The 13,832-nt window shown below is 37.5% G+C and overlaps 1 protein-coding gene across 3 annotated transcripts in view; it reads left to right on the forward strand.

Annotated features, from left to right (window-relative positions):
* Window positions 1–13,832, forward strand: part of METAP1D (methionyl aminopeptidase type 1D, mitochondrial) — a 50,780-nt gene that overhangs the window by 20,191 nt on the left and 16,757 nt on the right. For all 3 annotated transcript variants that reach the window (XM_074829112.1, XM_074829114.1, XM_074829113.1), the window contains exons 2-3: window positions 8,898–9,064; window positions 11,584–11,733. In XM_074829112.1, the coding sequence (XP_074685213.1) occupies window positions 8,898–9,064; window positions 11,584–11,733 (317 nt within the window). The remainder of the gene's footprint in view (window positions 1–8,897; window positions 9,065–11,583; window positions 11,734–13,832) is intronic.

Consider the following 13,832-nt stretch of genomic DNA (forward strand, 5'->3'; position numbering starts at 1 on the left):
TTGTATTATGAAGAGTAAACTGTAATCTTTACTTGGATAAAATCAAATCTAAAAGGCAAATTATTAGTAACTATGAGGTGAAATAATTTTAAGCATTTCTTTAAGTACCAAAGCAAAAACTGAATCCTTTAAAAATATGGATTTCATCAAATAGAAGCATCATTTTCAGCATTTTAAACTAAATACAAATTTTAAAGTACTGAATTTAGGCTGTCAGGTTTCTATGGTTACCTACCTTTCCAGCAGTTTGGTGAGATGTGTAAATAGGCCTATGAGTCACTTGTAATTATTTGTTTTTGTTTGTTATAGTTGTAATTCTGTGTTCAGTTTGAATCTAATATAGTTCACACCACATGCTTTGGTTTATGTATATTTTAGTGCATATGATTGACAGTGATTGAGCATTTCTTATGCAGTACTTGTTTTTTTTGTCGTAAGTGATGTATGTTGGTACTTCTGAAAATGTAAACAACTTCTTCCTGTATCACTGTTTGATAAACAGGGACTTTTATGATAAGAAAGAGGTCTTTGTAAATGCTAAGTAAGGAGGTAAGTGAAAGGTATTTTAAAAAAAAAAATTAAACCAGCTCCCAAACATTATACCATACTCTTCCAAATTCAACCCATAATCCTATCATTATAATACATTCAGTGACCCAAACGATATATATTTATGAATAAGCTTCCAAGTTATGCATTAATAGCACATAGCAATGACTGACAGGTTTAAAAATAAATGTTTTAATAAGTATGCTACAAGTTATCTGCAGGAAGCTCTTGATGGGAACATCTTCATTGTGCAGAGCATCTTCTTGAAAAAAAATAAGGGTTTATTACCACCACCACCACCACAGTAGTTTAGCAGAAGCAGCTGTAAACTCTTACACCTCTCTGCGCATATATTTTGAAGTCTGGGTTATAGAATGTAATTCCCCAACCTTACACTCTTCACTCTAGCAAAGGACACGTATGTGTTTTTTCAGTAAAGACTCACTGTCCTAATGTAACTTGTGTTTTCATGTGAAAACAGGACAGGTAATTAAGAACATTTAATATGAGGCAAGAAACACTGATAGCTGTTGTTTTTACCAAGTGAGTAGTAATGTAATCTTATTTTATTAAGGTATTCATCCCAAAATTCCTAGCAGCATGCGCTTTTAAAATTTTGAGACAAGACTGGCTTACGATTCAGAAATTATCTTGTATCCTTACAGATTCAGCTGCAGGTGTATTGAAAATAATTGTGGGAATGGGTCTTATATTCTGTGTGGGGAAAAGACTCCTGACTGCCCATTCTCTTCCTATGTCTCAAGTGACGCAGAAAATCCTGATACAATGTTCAGGAGCACCCTAAATCTTCTATGCAAAGATTACTCTTATTTCAGCAGCCTTGCTCACCCACTGAAAGGTGAGAAACATTTTGTGTAGTGATTCAGACATATTTTTTCCATTTCAGATAGAAATTTAAGAGGCTAAAGTAGGATTTATTTTTAACATTTGATACCGTATCAGGCGTGTATATAGGACGTAAACATGCCAGTTGAAAACCAGTTGTTTCACAGAGCACCTGAAAAGATTTTATCACGGTAGGATTCAATGAATGTTAAAGCTGTGGGTGGGTGCATATTAACAACAAGATTTGGCATTGTGCATGTGTGTAAGGACTATTTGAATAGCTCGTTATTTTAATCTGAAACAACTGCTATTTTTTAAACTGAGTAACTTGTTCCAACAGTTGTTACTTCCCTACAAAATCAAAATAATGAATACAATAACCAGTCTTTCAAGCGAAAGTAATTTCTCTGATCTGTTAAAAAACCTAAAGATAGATAGAAAGTGATTTAAATATTTAAATATGCAAACTGGAGCAGATATTTTTCTCATTCTCATTTATTCACTTTATGATAAATTAATTTACTCGATACAGGAATGCAGTAACGTAAAAGGAATGTTTCTCCTGCTAGTCACAGAAGTTGAGACTTGCCAGATGCTGTGATCTGGAGCCTAAATTCCCCTGATATTAACTGTGTGTGAAACTCTTAATATTGCTTTGACCGGCTTTTGTACCTGACTTGTTTCATTTTGCTCTGATACAATGTCTTTTTATTTTCTACTTGTGTCATTCTATAGGAGGGAGAAAATGTAGTAGAAATAACACTAGGATGGAAGGCTCTATTGGAGAACTGCAATGCCCTTTTCCCAAAGTTAAGCCCATACAGCCCAGTCCCATTTTCTGTAATAGACAATTAATTTCCTTTGGTATACGAATGAATATAATTCAGATATAGTTAGGTTGTACTCTGTATTCTTTAAATCCTATAATAAAATGGGAAAGTGCTGTTTAATGATACCAGAATGTTACTCAGTCAGTGAATTTATTTCTTATACTGACTTGATGTGACTCTGTGTGTATGTAGATAGATAGATATAGATATATACACATATACACACAGCTGCTCAATTGGTCGAAGGGATTTTTAAGGATATAAAATTAATTTTTCCTTTTCTTCTTATTTGTTAAAGTTGCACTGTTGATTGCTGCTGATAAAAGGTGGCACCAAGCCAGCTTCCTGAAGGAGCTATGGGGAGGGTCATGGCTTGTCATGACCTGGGCACCATTACTTGAATGTTGTTATTATTGAGATGAAGTACCCTTAGGCTGTCATCCTTCCTGTAAATAGAAGAGGTTCTGATTCTCTGTGGTTTCCCAGTTTACCAACTTGTAGAACAGCTATTTTGTTGGCCCTAAATTTGACTGAATAATGAATTAGAAGAACAGCACTATTCCAGAAGGCACTGATTCATCATTTTAGTGTGCTGGTCTAGACTAAGTCATAATAAGTAAAACCAAACAAGAATGTATTTCCATATAGTTTATAAATTTAAACCCTATTAAAAACTTTTTTGTATTGACATACAGCAAACAAATTGCCCAGTTCCGCTGTCTGTGAAGTAAGGGCACGGTTGTAATTAGCAGGGAGAGTAACTGTTCCTGAGGGCCAAACTTTACTTTTTTAGTGTCATGGAAGAGTCCCAGTGGTGTCGGCAGAGGGTCTGACTCTTCTCTCTTGGAGTCAGTTGGCATTTGGCCATTGCTTTGCTTTATTGCCTCTTATAAGAGTAACAAGAATAGCAATTCTGTTAATGCATTTATTAACTAAACAACTTCTGTCATTAATTTCCAGTTAATTTCAATAATTAAATAAAACAATGCCAATTAGAATATGTTTGCAAGATACTGGCCTGTGTTTCAGTTTATCAGGGTACAGTCATAAGCATGCTCAAGGTTTTCACCAATGTGTTGCTGTTGTAACTGAAGTCACATCTATCCTGATGAATATTTCATTTCCCCAATCATGCTATTAAAAACAGAGTGTTTTTACCCTTTCATTTCTATTTTCTCTTTTCCAGTACCATCATGACAGCTGTGGCTGTGTCCTGTTTACAGATTGCTGCTAGTCATATTTTCAGTAGTCCTTGTGGGTTTTGCTTTCCCCTAATATGGGCAATTAGGAGGAAATATTTCTCACGAGCATGGACTTGCTCTTCTCCTTGTAATGACATAGTCCTGCAATCCAGGAAACAGTGCTGCATGGTGTCCATGTCCACGATTTCCTGATGTGGGAAAAACGTGTGGAAAGCATCTGGAGAGGAGGAGACCCCCTTTACCAGCTTGTTTCCTGTAAGCGAAATTGGAAGACCTTGTCTGTGCAAATAGATTTCAAAATAGAGTCTGCCCTTTGACTGTCTCCATAATTACACAGCGCTCTCTGTATTTTATTTGGCTGCCAGAGCAGTTAACCCCTGGAAGTAAGGGGCTGATGATGGCGTGACCAGCACGGGTATGCAGACATGACCATGTGAATACACTCTTGTTTGGAGAAGCCTGTCGTTAAGACCTCGTTACAATATACTTTTACCAAATTTAAAAATTATTATGTGTTGTGTTATGTTGATTAAGATATGTTATATCCTTAATGTACAGAAAATGTGGAGGTATTAGTTGCAAAAAGGAAAAAAAAAGAAACAGAAAAAAGTTCTTTAGTGGCTTTGATGTAATCAACATCTGTCAACAGAATGAATTTGCTTTTGTTTAATTTCAAGGGCTCTTGTCCTTCTACTTTGCCCAATCAGTTTCAACTTCTGCCTCGGGCATTTCCCTATGTTGTTTTTTTTCCCCCCCTTTTTTTTTTTCAAATGCACAGGTTATTGCTTGTGAAATGCGAGCTGCTCTTCTGCTACACAGGTTACACAGAGTTGGAGAGAACCTTTAATCTTTCCCATCCTATTTTTGAAGCTTGAATGTACCTTTGCAACATGGGGATTACAAAGTCAGTGTTTTATTAGACAGTTAGAATTACAATTACAAGTAAACATCTTTCAAACCTCAGCCATTATTTTGGATTGAAAAATGGGAGCAGTTGGTAATTAACAGTAAAACGCTATATATCCTTACCTAGTTGCATTGGTTGGATTCCACATATTATTACCCATAGTGATTTTTAACACCTCACTTTAAACTTTGTTCCTCTGAAGTATCAGCAAAATAAATATTTGCACAAGAAGCAAAATTATCATATATGAAAATGACCTGACAAGCCAAGTTAAAGGTCTCTGGTGTTTTGCCCTCAAATGCATATATACTAAAAAAGTCTCCACAGTTTTTTCAGTTTAAAGAAAAAAGATTAAATCACATATTTTGAAAAGAGTTATCAGAACAATGCTTTTGATGTTGTTAATTGTTCATATATATTAAGTAAGATTTATTTTATCAAGAGCAAGCTGATTTTATTTCCTAAATGGGTAGGATGTTAATTCTTGCAATCCTAAGTAATTTTGGTACTGTGCTTCTGTTGATACTATGACTAAATTCTTTTAAAATATGTTAAATTTATTTCTTGGCTCTTTTAAGATACTCTTGTATTTACTGTACCTTAGAACTGTCATGAAGTTTTTCCTTTGGTAACATTTTTGCTAATTGGTTGCAAATTTGAAGTCTCTCATAAATAAATACCAAAAAAATGGTTGCTAGCAATCCCATTTGATGAATCATGTAGAAGAGCAGTTTTTTGCACGGCTACCCCACACCTCGTTCATTGAAAACATAACTGATAAATTGCTGTAACTGTTAAACAAGAAGCATTAGAAAAGGGCTTATGTGAGAGTTCATTTCCAACATCTCCCGTTAAAAATACTTCTTGACCAGAGGAAAATCACATTTAAATTACTAAAATCAACTTAATTAAGGGTCATTAATAGATACACATAAAAAACTCTCTACTCTGTGAGTGAAATGGGAGCATTTCATTATATAGTGTAGCATGCATGAACAGATAACAATTAAAATAGACCTAGAGTAAAAGGCTAATAAATATAGGGCACATTGTGCTGCAAAATCAGTCACTTAAAATGCTCCCACCCATCATCATACTTGAATTCTGTATTCAGCCCCTTTGACTGACTCGTTTAAAAGAAAAAGAAAATGTAATTTCCACACAAGATAAATTAATCTGGTAATTCACAAAAGCTCATAATGCATATTTATATTATTAATACAAATTAAGCTCTGGAAGGTATGCTGAGGAATCCAGCGGCTCCGGCAGGACATGCGTGCATACAGATTGCACAGTGTGATTCACTGTTGAGTCAGAGGAGCAGTTGTCTGTAATTTTCTGTGCTTGGTACATCATATCTGCTGATGTGATTCAGTAACGCTGGTAATAATTCCCCTTATTGCAGCTGATAGTAAATATTCTGTTACTCGTGGCAGGTGACGTAGCCTTGCTGTTGAGAGAGAAAAGGAACGCATAAAGGGTCAACTTTGCATCCTGGCTGTGCTGGTGTGTTACCAGGCTACCCGGCTTCAAACTCTGGGCTCTCTCCGATGGCTGCAGTTTCTGCTGGAAGCTGCATAAATCCCACATTAATGAACTATCTTACAGTAATTAATATACACAGAAAGCTTAACAAAAAGGATGTGCTTGAGCGCCAGTCTTGCAGAAGTAAATAAAGCACTGAGAAAAGCTTTGATAGGTGTAAGGGATGGGGAGGAGGGAATATCTGAGCCAGACTTGGAGAATACAGCCAGTTGTTCCTGTCTCGGGTGATTGATGATGTTGCTATATTGAATTAGCTGTGAATATGGGAGCTTAAAAAATAAAAGGAGCTATGGAGGCATTAGGAAGGCCTTCTTAAGGAAGGAAGTGTGTGGATGGAGTCCAGATTTTCATTATAAGACAGTAACTTCATTACATTTTAATGCCATTTTATTTAATTTTATTTTTACTTTGTAGGAGAATGTTTTCTGTTATAATTTTTTATATTTCAAATAAAGGTTTGGTTGTCCTGTGTTTATAATTCTTGTGATGTATTTTAGGATTCGTATTATACTATGGTGATATTTATTTGGTTGTCGCGTTTCACCTGTTCAAGTAGTAGATATTTTTGTATGCGTCTGGTTTATAATGAGTAGTTAGTAGAATAACAGCAGACTACAGTACCTTATTATCCTGTTATCTTCTGACAACACTTGCGGTGTATCTTTGGGAGAATAGAGGTAAAAATTTTACTCCAAATAAAAAGGTATCCCTTCTGAATGTGGGATAGTCAATAGACATGCACCCGTGAATATAAACTAGTTTAATGTCTTTAAGAGTGTGTATTTGGGACATTTGGAGTTTTATTGTTGAATAATTGACAAGCACACTTGCATCTTTTCTTCCCCAATTAAACTTTTACACGGTAGACAGGTGCCTGGGCAGCATGCTATGTGTCAAGGAGAGCATTTATAATACATGTTCTTATATTGAAGTCCACATGGACTTTAGCATCAGAGAGTGTGGGTTTTCAATATTTTTATAATTCCTTCAGCTATGGTAAGAGCAAGGTACTTCCACTGCACTCTGTAAAAGAGCTACCTTAGCTTACACTGGCAGACTGATTACCAGCTGCCTTAGCAGATTCTGTGCTTCCAGCTTCCAGAAATGGGTGCAAACCAGCCAGGGAATTTATAGGGTGCTTTGGGCTCTTTGGATGCGCTTACATGTTGTGCAGGTTAGATGGCCCAGTTTTTTTTTTTTTTTTAAGTTGGAAAAATATTTTTTTCTTGTGAAGGAGACCCTGGGAAAGCAGTAGATGATGAGGTTGTTGATTAAATTATAATTAAAACACCACCAAACTAATCCAACCCTCTGTTAACTTGGCAGCTCCACTTCCATGGAAACACTCACTTCCCTTGTGAAGCAGGCAACTTCCATTGGGGTACCTCGGTTACACTAAGTGCTTGATCTGAGCCTCAGTCTCCAACTCTGCCTTGTTACTTATCAACAGTTTAAAATAAACCAGTAAAAATTAGCTTGTATTGAGTAAAAGTCTCTACAGCCTTTCAGATATTGGTAATTAAAACTTTGCACTGCAATCAGTGCAATCTGTGCAATCTGCAATCAGTGTGCAAAGAGACAGTTGAGAACACTTCTAACGCAAACCCCATGCAACTATTTCATTCATCCTGGGTTTGGGGCTCCAAAAGATGTGCGTAATTTGAATCTCCTGTGTATCATGGAATGCTGTAAAAGGGCTATCTGTGAAGCTAAGTGTGTATATGGAAGGATAATTTCTGCATCTGAACATGATAAATGAAGGAAGGTACAACAAAATAAAAGCATACAAGATAGGGAAGAAAATCTTCTTCTAAAAAAAGATACCATTTTTTACATAGTTACAAAGTATGCAGTATATAAATTTCTTAATTTCTGTGATATAAAAATGTTTAGTTCTGTTTAAATGAAAACATTTCCTTTTTACTGAAGAGTAATTATTCGTAGGGGTTACTTGCCACAAAAGATTGCTCTTGTGTTTGTATGCATATGACATTTTTCAGAAGCAAATTAACTATTATGGGAAACATATTTCAAAAAACCCCTCTGTTTAGATTGTAGAATGTTTGAGTAATGGAAATATGCACTACGTGTAATTGTAGTTTAATTGGGCAGTGTCAATAGTTCTTTTGAATTTAGTATATTTCCCAGTTTTGATGCTAGCATTGTCTTTTGTCATGGATTATTTTGGTTTTGGTGTCTCTGACAACCTTTGGGCCTTGATGCCCTTTTTTTCCCCTTTTTTCTTTATTTTTTTCTTTTTTTTCTTTTTTGAGGGGGGGAAAATGTGTCATTATCCAACAACTAAGTTTGAGCAATGAATACTGTGATGAACTGTCATCCCAAATTCCCATGTGAATTAAATGGAACTCTGATTCAAATATTCCAAGACAATTACAAATTTTGATCCTTTCAGTTGCCTTTGGCCAAGATGAAAAATATCTCTTGAAGTTTGTTCTGTTGCCCTGCTAGGCAGGACAAATTGAAACCCCTTCCTTGTGTCTTGGCGCAAATGGCAAGAGCAACTTTAACTTGGTTATTCTCAAATCTGTGACCAGTTCTGCAAAAATACAGCTGAAAATATTGTCTTGAAATCAACATTACATCATTTTTTTCTCTCCTCTTTTCTTGCTATTGTCCTTTATTCACTGTTTCGCCAAGCCTTGAACAGTGCAGCTTCTAGCCTTGCAAATTGCTCCAAGCAGGGGATAGTAGGAGCACCATTCCTGGCTGTAATCTTTGGGGAATATACCCGTGCTACTTTTTAATGCATCAAGCCAAAACAGATCTGGTATTTTTTAAAGCTTCTAAGTATTGTTTGGGGAGTTTTTTTGTTCTTATTCCTTCTTAGTGTTAATGCTCTTTCTTTAATGGTACAAGATTTGAACAATTTGAACCACCCTTGGCTACTAGATGAGTTCTGTGATTTGTTTTACACGATGCCCTTCTTTTTGCATACTTTACATTTTGTAATGTGGTAGTAGAAGAAAGTGTTAACCGTTTTTAACTTATCTGTTACAGGTTCTATGACTGGCTGTCACGTAATCTTTTCTTCGTGCAGTCATATCTACCTGCACAGGCAGTCAAGCAATCAACAACGAAGATGCTTCTTTTTTCAGGAACAAAGAAATACTGCTTATAGCATAGTTTGGCCAGCCATGGTTTCTCCAGCTCACCCAGTTCCTAAGGTACTGCAGTTTCTGTTATCTACTCCATTCTTCAGTCAATATAGAGTTTGACTGCAGGCGTGATCAAGTGTATTCATTGTCCGACAGCTGGGGGTTCGGATCACCATCCTGTTGCTTGGTCTGGTATTTGAAATAGGAGCACTGGTGAGAGAAGTTTTCAGCTGCCTACCATGTTAAACACAGTGGCGTATCTAGTTATTAGGGAGTTTAAACCTGGGGATTGTTCAATTATGGTAGTGTAAACGTGGAATATTAAAATCATCTGTCAACACTTAACACTTCTGGGTCCAGATTCTCATTTTGGACAGTTATAGATGGTCCTCCCAAAAGTCAGTAGGAGTCATTCATGATCTTCTGAGTCCTTTTCTGTATAAATCTCTAGCAGCTAATTATAAAAACGTTTATATTTTGCTGATGGTTTTGTTAATTGGTTATGCCAGATTTAGGAGGAGAACATACAATACAGGCTGGTAGCTGCTCCACAACCCCATTGCACGTTCTAAACTCATCTTTACTGTGCCTGAGTAGGTTTTTTTCTTGCAACATATACTTTTATTTTTATTTACTTTAGCACCAAAAGGAACTTTTTCGTGCAATTTTAACATGTGTTTCACTTCTGGTTTGGGGGGGGTTTTTTCTTTTTTTTTTTTCTGTTTAATTACAGCATACAGATTAACTGTTTAGTATCTTTCCCTTAGCCAGAAAAAAACCAAAGTACCCTTTCTAAACAGTGCTTCTCAGGATGTGTATTAGTACTTTTTTTTAATTTTACTTTTCATTTTATTATAGATTTCTCATGCAAAATATAGACCATTTCCATGGGCCAGAAATACTAACAAGTTATTAGATAAGAAAGCAGATAAGGATGTTGGATGTAGGGCTCTTACCCCTAAGAGGCAGTAGAAGCTCTGTGTGCAGGGAGAACATAGGGTTATATGCTTTACATATTTTCAAAGGTTTAAAAATTTTAGAACTTACAAACTTTTTTTTTTCTATATTTAGATGCTTCTTTTAGGATAAAGAGAGAGAAATATATTGTCATACTGAAAAGTTGTCTTCACAGATTAGAGTTCTCAGACTGTCTAAAAATCAGTCCGGTTCTTCAACTCTGAAAACTGGAGGGCAAAGTTACTACTTTATACAGAGTATGCCAGAAATCACATTGAAATAACATGGTTTTTTTCAAGATGTTGGTGTGAAACTGTATACATAGACATTTGTATGTATGCTGCTTGGGGCTTCTCCCTGAACAGATCTTACAGGTCAGCAGGGTCAGTTCTCAGCAGTTACTAGATAAGTGCCCTGCAAGGGGAAAGCGAGGGTGCTGCTGTGTATGAAGTTGCTAATCCAGCAAATGGGTTTCTAAATTAAGTCCCAAACTACTGCAGTAGGATGTTGTTAGGATTGGTAGGCCATTGTAAATTGTAAATTTGAAATTCTGTTGACTTAAGTCCACTACAGATAGTTTCACTTTTTATCAGAGTAAACATGAAATATCTGTTGGAGTAACAATAATCTTCCTGTTTAAAGTTCCACTAGAGCTAACTGGTTGCCCCACTCTTCTTTACTCCTACACCATGCTGTTGTATGGTCTTGTTGTGTACAGCCCAAGCACCCACTTTGTTTTCTGCCTGCCAGCTTGATTCTGTATTTTGTGAAGTCAGTGCAAAACTCGCCCTGTGGCCGGCATGACAGGGAATTAGCCCAGCTGTGGTGGGCAAAGGGACTCTTCCCCAGCCAGTGAAACAGCCCAGGGACCCTCCAAGAGAAGGTGCATTTCCATCTCTGTGCAAGATGTTACCATTATTATTAGTTTGGTGTGTTTATACACGTGTCATGAAATTGTTGTGGATTTTAAAGTATCAGAAATGAAATTTCACCTCTGTATGAGGGCTGAGAACTTGATGTGTGGAAAAAATGAAGTTTATTACACTTCCGTTGACACAGCGAATTGGGATACCCTTGCATAGTGTTGTAGATGGACAAATTTGAGTACAGCATATGAACTAGATTAATAAGTAAAAACCTCTAAATTAAAATGAGTCCTAAGAAAAAGCAATGTCATGGAACTTAATAGGAGTTTTGTCTGAATGAAAACATAAAGATTTGATCAGTTTTATTTTTGAGCCTAATTCTGTATGTATGGCCCATCAGTTCCAGTGTTTAGATGCCTTTTGAAGAAAATGTGCCTCTGCAAAAGAAAATGAAGAGTTTTTAAGTCTCTTTCTCACAGTTTCAAAACTTGTGACTGTCTGTGCTGGAAGTTGGCTGCAGTATCTGGGGTTTCAGCCCTGGGAGGCTAGCAGACTGTGTAAGTCAGTAGTAACAGGCAATGTTAAGTTCAAAAGGGCAGTGGAAGAAATACTGAGGCAGCCTTGAGGGTTTGCCCTGATGGCTTAGGAAGGTCGATACTACGACAGAAAGGGCAAGCTGCCATGAAGCAGGAGGCAGTATCTGAGAAAATGATCCCATTGTCATGCTCAGTTTTCTGATTTCATTTTCAATCCTTTTTCTCCAAGCACATAAAGAAGCCAGACTATGTGACGACAGGCATTGTACCAGACTGGGAAGACGACATAGAAATTAAGAATGAAGATCAGATTCAAGGGCTTCGTCAAGCTTGTCAGTTGGCCCGTCATGTCCTGCTTCTGGCTGGAAAGGGCTTAAAGGTAACAGTTACAGAAGTCCCATAACAGCTTGGATGTCTTCTATGCTTTCACTTATTTGGGGTTTTTTTTCTACTTTTTTTTTTAATTTTCCCTTAATGTGCATCCAACTTTAAGTTAGATCCTGAAAAAATAAGGATTTAACTTTTGATTCAGTTCATGATATGGCTGTTTAATCATTTCTGTATTTTAGACCTATGTAGTACTTAGAATGAGTTGCTGGCTCAGGTGTAATATCTCTCTGTCTGTCATCTCCCTCTGTTCAGATTGTGCCAAATCACATGAGTTTCTCATAAGGCCCACGCTACATTTTTTCCTTTCATTTTATGGCCCATCTTCCTCATATGTTGTGCTTTCTGGCTCTGCATGTGTGCAAGTCCAAAGGGCTGGGCTGCCTCCTCCACTCTCGTCCATCCTTCTGCCCTTTGCTGTCCCATGGGGTCCGGCACAACTCATAGAGTTGCAATTGGAAAAAACAGCTGCCAAATTCCACACAATTTTCCAGAGTGCATTGATAATAAAGCCTCATGGTTTCTGGAAATGTTTCTACAGAATGCTTTTTGGGATACCTCCCAAGTTAAAATGTTCTGGGAGGAGCCTACTACCAGGTTTTGCAGATGAAGGACTGCTTTTTTAGCCTTACCTTCGTATTTCATGTAAGAGCATACTGGATAGGGTAAAATGGGTTGAGTAGCTATGAGATGCAGAGATAGATGGGGACTGTAGGTCAATGCCATTGACTTAAAAGGGGAAAAAATTACCAGTTTACTGTGCATTTCTCTTTCAACTGTCATCACACTTTCCCAGAGGTTTAATTCTGAATCTGGGGTGGCCCATAACAAAACTGCCTGAAGCTTTAATCTTACATAGGCTCGTGCATGTTTAACTTCTTTATATGCAATTATTTCCCAGTACAATAAAACTTACTCATGTAAAGTTAAGGGCATATACATGTTTCTGAAGGATCAGGGTGCAATGTGGGTTTTTAATGAGAGCAGTGTGCAGCACGGTGTAGCTTATGATGCAGTTCATAGTATGTGCCAAATCATACATCATAGCAAAATACTGTATACATGTAATGAATGTTTTGGAGCAAGAAGGTGTATAAGGTAAGTATTATGTGACCAGGAGGTGTGAACTGAGAAGGAGGTTGTAGTTGGAGTTGCAGTGCCAAGACCACTGCCCAGGTCAGCCACAGACAGTTGGTGAGCTCCAGTAAATGTTCGACCAAGACTCCCCTGACAGAGAGTATGGTCCAAAACCCTCCCTCATCAACAGCAAGCATCTTCCGCTTTTCCAGGCTGATGCTGCGTGGCCAGTTTGTACCCATTTTTTCTTGTGCCAACACTGCTCTTTAAACAGCTTCCTGCCTTTCCTTGAGTCTGTCCCCTTCATGCAGTAATAGAGCTATTACAGCTTTCAGTGCGACAGACTAAACAAACCAAGCTCTTTTAGGCTATTCTCATAAGGTAAACTCTGCATTCGTATTTTATCTGAAGAGCCCCATCCCTCCACCTGTTCCTGTTGTCTTGCTGAACCCGCCTTGCACGCCACGCTCCAAACCAGCTCTTGGCTGTGCTTTAGCTAATGGCAGTAACATTCCCAAATATAACAAAGGTGCATTATAGTGCATGGATGCAGAGAGACAAAGTTTGGGCTGAGCGTAGTTTTGATATTACCATTTACTGCCTGTGGAACTTAAAGATACACTATGGTATTATATACGATAGCATTTCCTGGGTTTGAGTTAAAGATTTGGGAATAAAGCAGCAAGTTGTATGACATGGAAGTATTTTGTTAGATACAGTCAGATTGCCCCGTCCCAAATAAGGGATGAGGTGCACAGTAGGTGTGTCCCCAACCTTGCCCAGCTAACAAAAGTTCCTTTAAAAGTAAAGCAGATACTGTTAAAAGCAGAACTTTTCACAGTGCGTAAGCCTGCCACTCAGAGAGCACAGGTCTGTCTGCTGAGTGTCCAAAAGTCACGTCAAATTCCTTGAGCAGAGCGGCGGCAGACAGAACCCAGTCTGATACATAGCGGTTCAGTTTGTCTCTGGGCCAAAGCTGATAGATGGGTGAGCAAAGGCAGGAGCAACAAACCT

The sequence above is a fragment of the Strix aluco genome, chromosome 6, assembly GCF_031877795.1.
Source record: "Strix aluco isolate bStrAlu1 chromosome 6, bStrAlu1.hap1, whole genome shotgun sequence".
Lineage (NCBI taxonomy): Eukaryota > Metazoa > Chordata > Aves > Strigiformes > Strigidae > Strix > Strix aluco.